At 44.4% G+C, this 14,554-nt stretch overlaps 1 protein-coding gene across 1 annotated transcript in view; it reads left to right on the top strand.

Moving 5' to 3' along the window:
- The window catches only part of LOC139394435 (SH3 and multiple ankyrin repeat domains protein 3-like), a 92,489-nt gene that overhangs the window by 27,963 nt on the left and 49,972 nt on the right, over positions 1–14,554 (top strand). Inside the window, exons 3-7 of the mRNA XM_071142501.1 lie at positions 3,980–4,183; positions 4,965–5,036; positions 5,306–5,414; positions 5,630–5,781; positions 5,861–6,028. Of these exons, the coding sequence (XP_070998602.1) occupies positions 3,980–4,183; positions 4,965–5,036; positions 5,306–5,414; positions 5,630–5,781; positions 5,861–6,028 (705 nt within the window). The remainder of the gene's footprint in view (positions 1–3,979; positions 4,184–4,964; positions 5,037–5,305; positions 5,415–5,629; positions 5,782–5,860; positions 6,029–14,554) is intronic.

The following is a 14,554-nucleotide window of genomic DNA, read 5'->3' as shown; positions in this document are numbered from 1 at the left end:
ACCCCTACCTAACCCTGGTCCACATACTACCTACCCCTACCTAACCCGGGTCCACATACTACCTACCCCTACCTAACCCTGGTCCACATACTACCTACCCCTACCCCTACCTAACCCTGGTCCACATACTACCTACCCCTACCTAACCCTGGTCCACATACTACCTACCCCTACCTAACCCTGGTCCACATACTACCTACCCCTACCTAACCCTGGTCCACATACTACCTACCCCTACCTAACCCTGGTCCACATACTACCTACCCCTACACATACCTAACCCTGGTCCACATACTACCTACCCCTACCCCTACCTAACCCTGGTCCACATACTACCTACCCCTACCTAACCCTGGTCCACATACTACCTACCCCTACCTAACCCTGGTCCACATACTACCTACCCCTACCTAACTCTGGTCCACATACTACCTACCCCTACCCCTACCTAACTCTGGTCCACATACTATCTACCCCTACCTAACCCTGGTCCACATACTACCTACCCCTACCTAACCCTGGTCCACATACTACCTACCCCTACCTAACCCTGGTCCACATACTACCTACCCCTACCTAACCCTGGTCCACATACTACCTACCCCTACATAACCCTGGTCCACATACTACCTACCCCTACACCTACCTAACCCTGGTCCACATACTACCTACCCCTACCTAACCCTAACTCGGGAAAGAAACTGAGGAAGTGACAGTCAGCCACCAATTGTGCAAGTTCTCCCACTTAAAAAGATGAGAGAGGCCTGTTTCATCATAGGTACACTTCAACTATGATAGACAAAATGAGAAGAAAAAAAATCCAGAAAATCACATTATACAATTTGTTATGAATTCATTTGCAAATTATGGTGAAAAATAAGTATTTGGTCAATAACAACAGTTTTTCTCAATACTTTGTTATATACCCTTTGTTGGCAATGACAGAGGTCACTCAAAATAGGTAGGTTTTCACTCAAAATCTCACGATACATGGCCCCATTCATTCTTTCCTTTACACGGATCAGTCTTCCTGGTCCCTTTGCAGAAAAACAGCCCCAAAGCATGATGTTTCCACCCCCATGCTTCACAGAAGGTATGGTGTTCTTTGGATATAACTCAGCATTATTTGTCCTCCAAACACGACGAGTTTAGTTTTTACCAAAAAGTTATATTTTGGTTTCATCTGACCATATGACATTCTCCCAATCTTCTTCTGGATTATCCAAATGCTCTCTTGCAAACTTCAGACGGGCCTGGACATGTACTGGCTTAAGCAGGGGGACACGTCTGGCACTGCAGGATTTGAGTCCCTGGCGGTGTAGTGTGTTACTGATGGTAGGATTTGTTACTTTGGTCCCAGCTCTCTACAGGTCATTCACTAGGTCCCTCCGTGTGGTTCTGGGATTTTTGCTCACCGTTTTTGTGATCATTTTGACCCCACAGGGTGAGATCTTGCGTTGGAGCCTCAGATCGAGGGAGATTATCAGTGGTCTTGTATGTCTTCCATTTCCTAATAATTGCTCCCACAGTTGATTTCTTCAAACCAAGCTGCTTACCTATTGCAGATTCAGTCTTCCCAGCCTGGTGCAGGGCTACAATTTTGTTTCTGGTGTCTTTGACAGCTCTTTGGTCTTGGCCATAGTGGAGTTTGGAGTGTGACTGTTTGAGGTTGTGGACATGTGTCTTTTATACTGATAACAAGTTCAAACAGGTGCCATTAATACAGGTAACGAGTGGAGGGCAGAGGAACTCATTTTCCACCATAATTTGCAAATAAATTCATTAAAAATCCTACAATGTGATTTTCTGGATTTTTTTTCTCATTTTGTCTGTCATAGTTGAAGTGTACCTATCTCTATAGGCCTCTCTCATCTTTTTAAGTGGGAGAACTTGCACAATTGGTGGCTTACTAAATACTTTTTGCCCCACTGTATAGAGGGGTTACTTAATAACGTGATGGAGTCCAGTTGAGTCAGATGAAGCGTTGATGCGTGTAACGATGGTGGCAGGTGTGAATAATGATAAGTAGCCTGGCGACCTTGAGCGCCAGAGAGGGGTCAGCAGATGTGACATAGCCAACGTACAATCATTGGATAACAAAATAGATGAGCTACGATCACAAATATCCTACCAACTGGACATTAACTGTAATATCTTATGTTTCACCGAGTCATGGCTGACATGAATAACATACAGCTGGCTGGGTTTTCGGTGCATCGGCAAGAATAAACAGCTGCCTCCGTTAAGCCTAGACGAGGTAAGATCACGAATATCCTACCAACGGGACATAAAAAACTGTAATATCCTATGCTTCAAGGAATCATGGCTGAATAACGACATGGATATTCAGCTAGCGGGATACACGCTGCACCAACAGGATAGAACAGCCCACACCGGTAAGACGAGGGGGGGCAGACTGTGCATATTTGTAAACAACAGCTGGTGCACCAAATCTAAGGAAGTCTCTAGATTTTTCTCGCCTGAAGTAGAATATATTGTGATAAACTTCAGGCCCTCCATTTGATATATCCAACCACAACTCTATCCTCCTGATTCCTGCTTACAAGCAAAAATTAAAGCAGGAAGCACCAGTGACTCAGTCAATAAGAAGTGGTCAGATGAAGCAGATGCTAAACTACAGGACTGCTTTGCTAGCACAGACTGGACATGTTCCGGGATTCTTCCGATGACATTGAGGAATACACCACATCAGTCACTGGCTTTAGCAATAAGTGCATTGAGGACGTCGTCCCCACAGTGACTGTACGTACATACCCCAACCAGAAGCCATGGATTACAGGCAACATTCGCACTGAGCTAAAGGATAGAGCTGCCGCTTTCAAGGTGCGGGACTCTAACCCGGAAGCTTACAAGAAATCCCGCCATGCCCTGCGACAAACCATGAAACAGGCAAAGCGTCAATACAGGGCTAAGGTTGAATCATACCACACTGGCTCCGACACTCGTCGGATGTGGCAGGGCTTGCAAGCTATTACAGACTACAAAGGGAAGCACAGCCGCAAGCTTCCCAGTGACATGAGCCTACCAGACGGCTCACATCAACAGCATCCTCGGAGACACCCTAGACCCACTCCAATTTGCGTAACGCCCAAACAGATCCACAGATGATGCAATCTCTATTGCCCTTTCACACCTGGACAAAAGGAACACCTATGTGAGAATGCTATACATTGACTACAGCTCAGCATTCAACACCATAGTGCCCTCAAAGCTCATCGCTAAAACAAGAACCCGGGGACTAAACACCTCCCTCTGCAACTGGATCCTGGACTTCCTGACGGGCTACCCCCAGGTGGTAAGGGTAGGTAATAACACATCCGCCACGCTAATGCTCAAAACGGGGGCCCCTCAGGGGTGCGTGTTCAGTCCCCTCCTTTACACTCATGACTGCATGGCCAGGTATGACTCCAACACCATCATTAAGTTTGCCGACGATACAATGGGTAGGGATGATCACCGACAACGACGAGACTGCCTATAGGGAGGAGGTCAGAGACCTGGCCATGTTGTGCCAGGACAACAACCTCTCTCTCAACGTGATCAAGACAAAGGAGATGATTGTGTACTACAGAAAAAGGAGGACTGAGCACGCCCCCATTCTCATCAACGGGGCTGTAGTGGATTAGGATGAGAGCTTCAAGTTCCTTGATGTCCACATCACCAACAAATGATCATGGTCCAAACACACCAAGACAGTCGTGAAGAGTGCACAACAAAGCCTGTTCCCCCACAGGAGACTGAAAAAGTTTGTCATTGGTCATCAGATCCTCAAAAGGTTCTACAGCTGCACCATCGAGAGCATCCTGACTGTTTTTTATTTTAACTTATCTATTTTCTACTTAACACTTAATTTTCTTAAATCTGCATTGTTGGTTAAGGGCTTGTAAGTAAGCATTTCACTGTAAGGTCCTGTTGTATTGGGCGCATGTGGCAAATAACATTTTATTTGTGTGTGTAGAAGTGTCTGCGGTTGGATCCCGAGGCAGCAGTGTGGAGCAGTAAGCAGCGTGTGTTAGTGACTCTAACACAGAGTCTGACTGATGTTCTGAACTACGGTCTGTTTCAACCGGCCTTCAACGGACGAGCTGGGAAGTTCCTAGACGAGGAACGACTGCTGAAAGACTACCCTCTACCCCCCATCACCCCTATTCCCTACCTAGAGGTACCCTCTACCCCCCATCACCCCTATTCCCTATCTAGAGGTACCCTCTACCCCCCATCACCCCTATTCCCTATCTAGAGGTACCCTCTACCCCCCATCACCCCTATTCCCTATCTAGAGGTACCCTCTACCCCCCATCACCCCTATTCCCTATCTAGAGGTACCCTCTACCCCCCATCACCCCTATTCCCTATCTAGAGGTACCCTCTACCCCCCATCACCCCTATTCCCTGCCTAGAGGTACCCTCTACCCCCCATCACCCCTATTCCCTGCCTAGAGGGACCCTCTACCCCATCACCCCTATTCTCTATCTAGAGGTACCCTCTACCCCATCACTCCTATTCCCTATCTAGAGGTACCCTCTACCCCCCATCACCCCTATTCCCTGCCTAGAGGTACCCTCTACCCCCCATCACCCCTATTCCCTGCCTAGAGGTACCCTCTACCCCATCACTCCTATTCCCTATCTAGAGGTACCCTCTACCCCATCACCCCAATTCCCTATCTAGAGGTACCCTCTACCCCATCACCCCTATTCCCTATCTAGAGGTACCCTCTACCCCATTACTCCTATTCCCTATCGAGAGCTACGCCCTATACCATATCTACACCCTAAAACCTAGACACCACTACCTACACAACTACTTGTACCTACACCCTACAACCTAGACACCACTACCTACACCACTACCTATACCATACATTCAACCTAAATGCTGAAACTAAAATTGTTTTAACTCATAGGGCTGTGTGTGTGTGTGTGTGTGTGTGTGATTGTAGTTTCGTTATAAGAGGCGTGTTTACACTCAGAGCTATGTGGACGACAAGCAGCTAGCAAAGCTCCATACCAAGGTAAGACCACACACACACACACAGACACACACACAGACACAGACACACACACAGATACAGATACAGACACAGACACACACACAGATACAAACATGCATACGCACACGCGCACACAGACACACACACACACACACACACACACACACACACACACACACACACACACACACACACACACACACACACACACACACACACACACACACACACACACACACACACACTAACGTGCCAGCCCTACTCTCGCTGTCCCTTTCTCTGTCTCTCAGGCCAACCTTAAGAAGTTCATGGAGTATGTTTATCAGCTCAGCATTGACAAAGTCTCCAGGTTCTTGGAGAAAGGCCTTGATCCTAATTTTCATGATGCAGACACAGGAGGTGAAGAAACACACACACACACACACACACACACACACACACACACACACACACACACACACACACACACACACACACACACACACACACACACACACACACACACACACACACACACACACACACACACACACCCTCAGTGTCTGAAAGTGAGTGATATCTATCCCTCACGACTAAGCCTCAGTATTTTTCTATCTGAATGTGTGTGTTTATAGAATGCCCCCTGACCCTGGCGGTTCAGCTAGAGGGCAGTTCAGAGCTGATTAAAGTTCTGAGGAGTGGAGGAGCTCACCTGGACTTCAGGACTAGAGACGGAATCACAGCGCTGCACAGAGCTGTTCTCTCTAGGAACCACACAGCACTCACAGTGAGTACGCACACACACACACACATGCATACACACCCCTGTGTGTTTCTGTTTTAAGCATAATGTGTGTGTGTTGCAGACTGTGTTGGACCTGGGTGCGTCTCCAGACTATAGGGACAGTCGTGGGTTAACTCCGTTGTACCACTGTGCCATGGTGGGGGGAGACCCGTACTGCTGTGAACTGCTGCTGCATGAACACGCTGTCATAGGCAGCACCGACGAGAATGGCTGGCAGGAGATCCACCAGGTAAAACACACACAGACACACCAAGGTTATCATAGTTGTGTGTTTTTAGATGTCTTTTTTGTTCTAGAAATTCAGATTTTAATTTGAAATTAATTTGGTTTGTTTGTTTTCAGATCCACTTGACCAGTTTGTAATTAGTTTGTTTTTCTGAAAACTTAGTAAACATTTTCTATTTACTTTTTCTATTATTTTGTTGAATTAGGAACATTGTCCTTTCTCTGGTCATAGGAGTAACAACATGAATTAGGAACATTGTCCTTTCTCTGGTCATAGGAGTAACAACATGAATTAGGAACATTTTCCTTTCTCTGGTCATAGGAGTAACAACATGAATTAGGAATATTGACCTTTCTCTGGTCATAGGAGTAACAACATGAATTAGGAACATTGTCCTTTCTCTGGTCATAGGAGTAACAACATGAATTAGGAACATTGACCTTTCTCTGGTCATAGGAGTAACAACATGAATTAGGAATATTTTCCTTTCTCTGGTCATAGGAGTAACAACATGAATTAGGAACATTTTCCTTTCTCTGGTCATAGGAGTAACAACATGAATTAGGAATATTGACCTTTCTCTGGTCATAGGAGTAACAACATGAATTAGGAACATTTTCCTTTCTCTGGTCATAGGAGTAACAACATGAATTAGGAATATTGACCTTTCTCTGGTCATAGGAGTAACAACATCTTACGTGTTTTAAGTCATGTCTCTGCCATTATGACTGCAAGCCGAGACAAGTGTTCTTGAATCAGAAAAGTCTGTTGACCACTGCTCTACACTATACAGTACGTTGCTTTTTTGTCACAGAAACAGAAATTAGGCAAGATGGCGCCGACAGAGAGGGCTGCCTCGCTTCTAGTCCTTAGGAAACTTTGCAGTATTTTGTTTTTTTTATGTATTGGATATCAGAGCGACGTCAAATTACTAGAACTATGAACAGGAATACGACCAGAAATATGACTTTCCCGAAGCGGATCCTTTGTCCGAACCATCCAGGGCATTTGAACTGATTCTGAAGGTCAACCCAAAACAACGCTGCCAGAGAAGAGGTAGACGAAGCGGTCTTCTGAGGCGCGCACACCACCCACCGCTTCCGAGTATATTACTCGCTAATGTCCAGTCTCTAGATAACAAGGTAGACGAAATTAGGGCAAAGGTTGTTTTCCAGAGACATCAGGGATTGTAACATACTCTGTTTCACGGACACATGGCTCTCTGGGTATATGCTGTTGGAGTCTTTCCAGGAAGAAGAAGGGCAGGGGTGTATGTTTCATGATTAACAACTCATGGTGTAATTGTAACAACATACAGGAACTCCTTTTGTTCACCTGACCTAGAATTCCTCACATTCAAATGCTGACCGTATTATCTCCCAAGGGAATTCTCCTCGGACGGCATCCCCAGCCGCGTCCTCAGAGCATGCGCAGACCAGCTGGTTTCTGTAGCAAATATAAAGTTCTGCTTTTCTGATGTATCAAATACTTATGTCATGCAATAAAATGCAAATTAATTACTTAAAAATCATACAATGTGATTTTCTGGATTGTTGTTTTAGATTCCATCTCTCACAGTTGAAGTGTACCTATGATAAAAATTACAGACCTCTACATGCTTTGTAAGTAGGAAAAGCTGCAAAATCGGCAGTGTATCAAATACTTGTTCTCCCCACTGTATATCCCCCTCAAGCTGATACCACGATGGCCCTCAAGGAACTTCACTGGACTTTATGCAAACTGGCAACCATATATCCTGAGCTGCATTTATTGTAGCTGGATTTTAAGGCTACCTAAATTCTACCAGCATATTGACTGTAGCACTCAAGCTGGAAATACACAGATCACTGCTACTCTAACTTCCCAGATGCATACAAGCCCCCCCCCCCCCCCCCCCCCCACACTCTCCGTTCGGCAAATCTGACCACGACTCCATTTTGCTCCTCCCTTCCTATAGGCAGAAACTCAAACAGGATGTAGCCGTGCTAAGGACTATTCAACACTGGTCTGACCAATCGGAAACCACGCTTCAAGATTGTTTTTATCACACGGACTGGGACATGTTCCGGGTAGCCTCAGAGAATAATATTGAATTATACGCTGATTCGGTGAGTGAGTTTATAAGGAAGTGTATACGAGAAGATGTACCTACCATGACTATTAAAACCTACCCTAACCAGAAACCGTGGATAGATGGCGACATTCACGCTAAAACTGAAAGCCCGAACCTCAAAGTTTAACAATGGGAAGGTGACTGGGAATATGGCCGAATACAAACAGTGTAGTTATTCCCTCTACAAGGCTATCAAACAAGTGACATTTCAGTATAGAGACAAAGTGGAGTCGCAATGCAACGGTCCAGACACGAGACGTATGTGGCAGGGTCTACAGACAATCACAGATTACAAAAAGAAAACCAGCCACGTCACGGACAACGACGTCTTGCTTCCAGACAAACTAAACACCTTTGCACGCTTTGAGGATAATACAGTGCCACCGACGTGGCCCGCTACCAAGGACTATGGGCTCTCCTCCTCCGTGGCCAACGTGATTATTAAGACATTTAAATGTGTTAACCTTCCAAATCTGCTGACCTAGATGGCATCCCCAGCCGCGTCCTCAGAGCATGCGCAGACCAGCTGGCTGGTGCGCTTACGGACATATTTAATCGCTCCCTATCCCAGTCTGCTGTCCCCGCATGCTTCAAGATGGCCACCATTGTTCCTGTACCCAAGAATGCAAAGGTAACTGAACTAAATTACTTTCGCCCTGTAGCACTCACCTCTGTCATCATGAAGTGCTTTGAGAGACTAGTCAAGGATCATATCACCTCCACCTTACCTGTCACCCTAGACCCACTCCAAATTGCTTACCGCCCCAACAGGTCCACAGACGATGCAATCACCATCACACTGCACACTGCCCTATCCCACCTGGACAAGAGGAATACCTATGTAAGAATGCTGTTCATTGACTGGAGCTCAGCATTCAACACCATAGTACCCTCCAAGCTCATCATTAAGCTTGAGGCCCTAGGTCTCTGGTTCGCCGCTGTGTGCAATTCGGTCCTGGACTTCCTGACGGGCTGCCCCCAGGTGGTGAAGGTAGGAAACAACATCTCAACTCTGGCCATGCACACCTCCTACTCGATCATCAAGTTTGCAGACGACACAACAGTAGTGGGCTTGATTACCAACAGCGACGACACAGCCTACAGGGAGGAGGTGAGGGCACTCCGAGTGTGGTGTCAGGAAAACAACCTCTCAGTCAACGTCAACAAAACAAAGGAGATGATCGTGGACTTCAGGAAACAGCAGAAGGAGCACCCCCCTATCCACAGTGCCTTTTCAACCTCAGAAGGCTGAAGATATTTGGCTTGTCACCTAAAATACTCACAAACCTTTACAGATGCACATATGAGAGCATCCTGTCGGGCTGTACATACAGACTTGACATCACTGGCCACTTTAACAAATGGATCATGTTTACATATCTTGCATTACTCATCTCATATCTAAAAACTGTATTTTATACCATCTATTGGATCTTGTCTATGCCGCCCTGTCGTTATTTATATATATTTATGTGTATATATTCTTATTCCATTCCTTTACTTAGATTTGTGTGTATTAGGTAGTTGTGGAATTGTTAGATTACATGTTAGATATTGCTGCACTGTCGGAACTAGAAGCACAAGCATTTCTCTACACTCACATTAACATCTGTTAACCATGTGGTGTATGTGACCAATAACATCTGTTATCCATGTGGTGTATGTGTCTATTAACATCTGTTATCCATGTGACCAATAACATCTGTTATCCATGTGACCATTAACATATGTTATCCATGTGGTGTATGTGACCAATAACATCTGCTATCCATGTGACCATTAACATCTGCTATCCATGTGACCATTAACATCTGCTATCCATGTGGTGTATGTGACCATTAACATCTGTTAACCATGTGACCATTAACATCTGTTAACCATGTGGTGTATGTGTCTATTAACATCTGTTATCCATGTGACCAATAACATCTGTTATCCATGTGACCATTAACATCTGTTAACCATGTGACCATTAACATCTGTTATCCATGTGACCATTAACATCTGTTATCCATGTGGTGTATGTGACCAATAACATCTGTTAACCATGTGACCAATAGCATCTGTTATCCATGTGGTGTATGTGACCAATAACATCTGCTATCCATGTGACCATTAACATCTGTTATCCATGTGGTGTATGTGACCAATAACATCTGTTATCCATGTGACCATTAACATCTGTTATCTATGTGGTGTATGTGACCAATAACATCTGCTATCCATGTGACCATTAACATCTGTTATCCATGTGGTGTATGTGACCAATAACATCTGTTATCCATGTGACCATTAACATCTGTTATCCATGTGGTGTATGTGACCATTAACATCTGTTAACCATGTGACCATTAACATCTGTTATCCATGTGGTGTATGTGACCATTAACATCTGTTAACTATGTGACCATTAACATCTGTTATCCATGTGGTGTATGTGACCATTAACATCTGTTAACCATGTGACCATTAACATCTGTTATCCATGTGGTGTATGTGACCATTAACATCTGTTATCCATGTGACCATTAACATCTGTTATCCATGTGGTGTATGTGACCAATAACATCTGCTATCCATGTGACCATTAACATCTGTTATCCATGTGGTGTATGTGACCAATAACATCTGCTATCCATGTGACCATTAACATCTGTTATCCATGTGGTGTATGTGACCAATAACATCTGCTATCCATGTGACCATTAACATCTGTTATCCATGTGGTGTATGTGACCAATAACATCTGCTATCCATGTGACCATTAACATCTGTTATCCATGTGGTGTATGTGACCATTAACATCTGTTAACCATGTGACCATTAACATCTGTTATCCATGTGGTGTATGTGACCATTAACATCTGTTAACCATGTGACCATTAACATCTGTTATCCATGTGGTGTATGTGACCATTAACATCTGTTATCCATGTGACCATTAACATCTGTTATCCATGTGGTGTATGTGACCAATAACATCTGCTATCCATGTGACCATTAACATCTGTTATCCATGTGGTGTATGTGACCAATAACATCTGCTATCCATGTGACCATTAACATCTGTTATCCATGTGGTGTATGTGACCAATAACATCTGCTATCCATGTGACCATTAACATCTGTTATCCATGTGGTGTATGTGACCAATAACATCTGCTATCCATGTGACCATTAACATCTGTTATCCATGTGGTGTATGTGACCAATAACATCTAATTTGTTTTGGAACTATTAGACTTTTATCATTCAGGAAATGTGGAAGTGATTTCTTGGTGACTCCACCTTCTCCTCTCCTGAGCCAGTTAGGGTTAGGGTTAGCCTAAGGGTTAGGGTTAGCCTAAGGGTTAGGGTTAGCCTAAGGGTTAGGGTTAGCGTTAGCCTAAGGGTTAGGGTTAGGGTTAGAGTTAGGGTTAGCCTAACCCTAACCCTTGGTGACTCGACCTTCTCCTCTCCTGAGCCAGTTGTGGAGTTGCAGCGATGAGACAAGATTGTAATTACCAGAAATTGGGGAGAAACAGTGACAAAATAAATAAATGAATTAAAATTGGCATATAGACTTCTTTGGTCGACCATGGTGAGGCCTGTTCTGAGTGGAACCTGTCCAGTTAAACCGCTGTATGGTCTTGGCCACCGTGCTGCAGCTCAGTTTCAGGGTCTTGGCAATCTTCTTATATCCCAGGCCATCTTCATGTAGAGCAACAATTATTTTTTTTAGATCCTCAGAGAGTTCTTTGCCATGGGGTGCCATGTTGAACTTCCAGTGAACAGTCAGTATGAGGGAGTGTGAGAGCGATGACACCAAATTTAACACACCTGCTCCCCATTCACACCTGAGACCTTGTAACACTAACGAGTCACATGACACCGGTGAGGGAAAATGGCTAATTGGGCCCAATTTGGGGTGTACTCACTTTTGTTGCCAGCGGTTTAGACATTAATGGCTGTGTGTTGAGTTATTTTGAGGGGACAGCAAATTTACACTGTTATACAAGCTGTACACTCCCTACTTTACATTGTAGCAAAGTGTCATTTCTTCAGTGTTGTCACATGAAAAGATATACTCAAATATTTACAAAAATGTAAGGGGTGTACTCACTTTTGTGATATACTGTATATGTGATTCTGCACGGGTGCTCTTCACACTGCTACAATGTGGTATCTATATGTGATTCTTCACACTGCCACAACGTGGTATCTATATGTGATTCTTCACACTGCCACAACGTGGTATCTATATGTGATTCTTCACACTGCCACAACGTGGTATCTATATGTGTATCTGCACGGTGCCCTTCACACTGCCACAACGTGGTATCTATATGTGATTCTTCACACTGCCACAACGTGGTATCTATATGTGAATCTTCACACTGCTACAACGTGGTATCTATATGTGATTCTTCACACTGCCACAACTTGGTATCTATATGTGAATCTTCACACTGCCACAACGTGGTATCTATATGTGATTCTTCAGACTGCTACAACGTGGTATCTATATGTGTATCTGCACGGTGCCCTTCACACTGCCACAACGTGTTATCTATATGTGATTCTTCACACTGCTACAACGTGGTATCTATATGTGATTCTTCACACTGCCACAATGTGGTATCTATATGTGTATCTACACGGTGCCCTTCACACTGCCACAACGTGGTATCTATATGTGATTCTTCACACTGCCACAACGTGGTATCTATATGTGATTCTTCACACTGCCACAACGTGGTATCTATATGTGATTCTTCACACTGCCACAACGTGGTATCTATATGTGATTCTTCACACTGCCACAACGTGGTATCTATATGTGATTCTTCACACTGCTACAACGTGGTATCTATATGTGATTCTTCACACTGCTACAACGTGGTATCTATATGTGATTCTGCACGGTGCCCTTCACACTGCCACAACGTGGTATCTATATGTGATTCTTCACACTGCCACAACGTGGTATCTATATGTGATTCTTCACACTGCCACAACGTGGTATCTATATATGATTGTTCACACTGCCACAACGTGGTATCTATATGTGATTCTTCACACTGCTACAACGTGGTATCTATATGTGATTCTTCACACTGCCACAACGTGGTATCTATATGTGATTCTTCACACTGCCACAACGTGGTATCTATATGTGATTCTTCACACTGCCACAACGTGGTATCTATATGTGATTCTTCACACTGCCACAACGTGGTATCTATATGTGTATCTACACGGTGCCCTTCACACTGCCACAACGTGGTATCTATATGTGATTCTTCACACTGCCACAACGTGGTATCTATATGTGATTCTTCACACTGCCACAACGTGGTATCTATATGTGATTCTTCACACTGCCACAACGTGGTATCTATATGTGATTCTTCACACTGCCACAACGTGGTATCTATATGTGATTTGTCACACTGCCACAACGTGGTATCTATATGTGATTCTTCACACTGCCACAACGTGGTATCTATATGTGATTCTTCACACTGCTACAACGTGGTATCTATATGTGATTCTGCACGGTGCCCTTCACACTGCCACAACGTGGTATCTATATGTGAATCTTCACACTGCCACAACGTGGTATCTATATGTGATTCTTCACACTGCCACAACGTGGTATCTATATGTGAATCTTCACACTCCCACAACGTGGTATCTATATGTGTATCTACACGGTGCCCTTCACACTGCCACAACGTGGTATCTATATGTGATTCTTCACACTGCCACAACGTGGTATCTATATGTGATTCTTCACACTGCCACAACGTGGTATCTATATGTGATTCTTCACACTGCCACAACGTGGTATCTATATGTGTATCTACACGGTGCCCTTCACACTGCCACAACGTGGTATCTATATGTGATTCTTCACACTGCCACAACGTGGTATCTATATGTGATTCTTCACACTGCCACAACGTGGTATCTATATGTGATTCTTCACACTGCCACAACGTGGTATCTATATGTGATTCTTCACACTGCCACAACGTGGTATCTATATGTGTATCTGCACGGTGCCCTTCACACTGCCACAACGTGGTATCTATATGTGATTCTTCACACTGCCACAACGTGGTATCTATATGTGTATCTGCACGGTGCCCTTCACACTGCCACAACGTGGTATCTATATGTGATTCTTCACACTGCCACAACGTGGTATCTATATGTGAATCTTCACACTGCCACAACGTGGTATCTATATGTGATTCTTCACACTGCCACAACGTCGTATCTATATGTGTATCTGCACGGTGCCCTTCACACTGCCACAACGTGGTATCTATATGTGATTCTTCACACTGCCACAACGTGGTATCTATATGTGATTCTTCACACTGCCACAACGTGGTATCTATATGTGAATCTTCACACTCCCACAACGT

This window comes from Oncorhynchus clarkii, unplaced genomic scaffold (assembly GCF_045791955.1).
Source record: "Oncorhynchus clarkii lewisi isolate Uvic-CL-2024 unplaced genomic scaffold, UVic_Ocla_1.0 unplaced_contig_13658_pilon_pilon, whole genome shotgun sequence".
NCBI lineage: Eukaryota > Metazoa > Chordata > Actinopteri > Salmoniformes > Salmonidae > Oncorhynchus > Oncorhynchus clarkii.
This window is presented reverse-complemented; position numbering and strand designations above follow the sequence as displayed.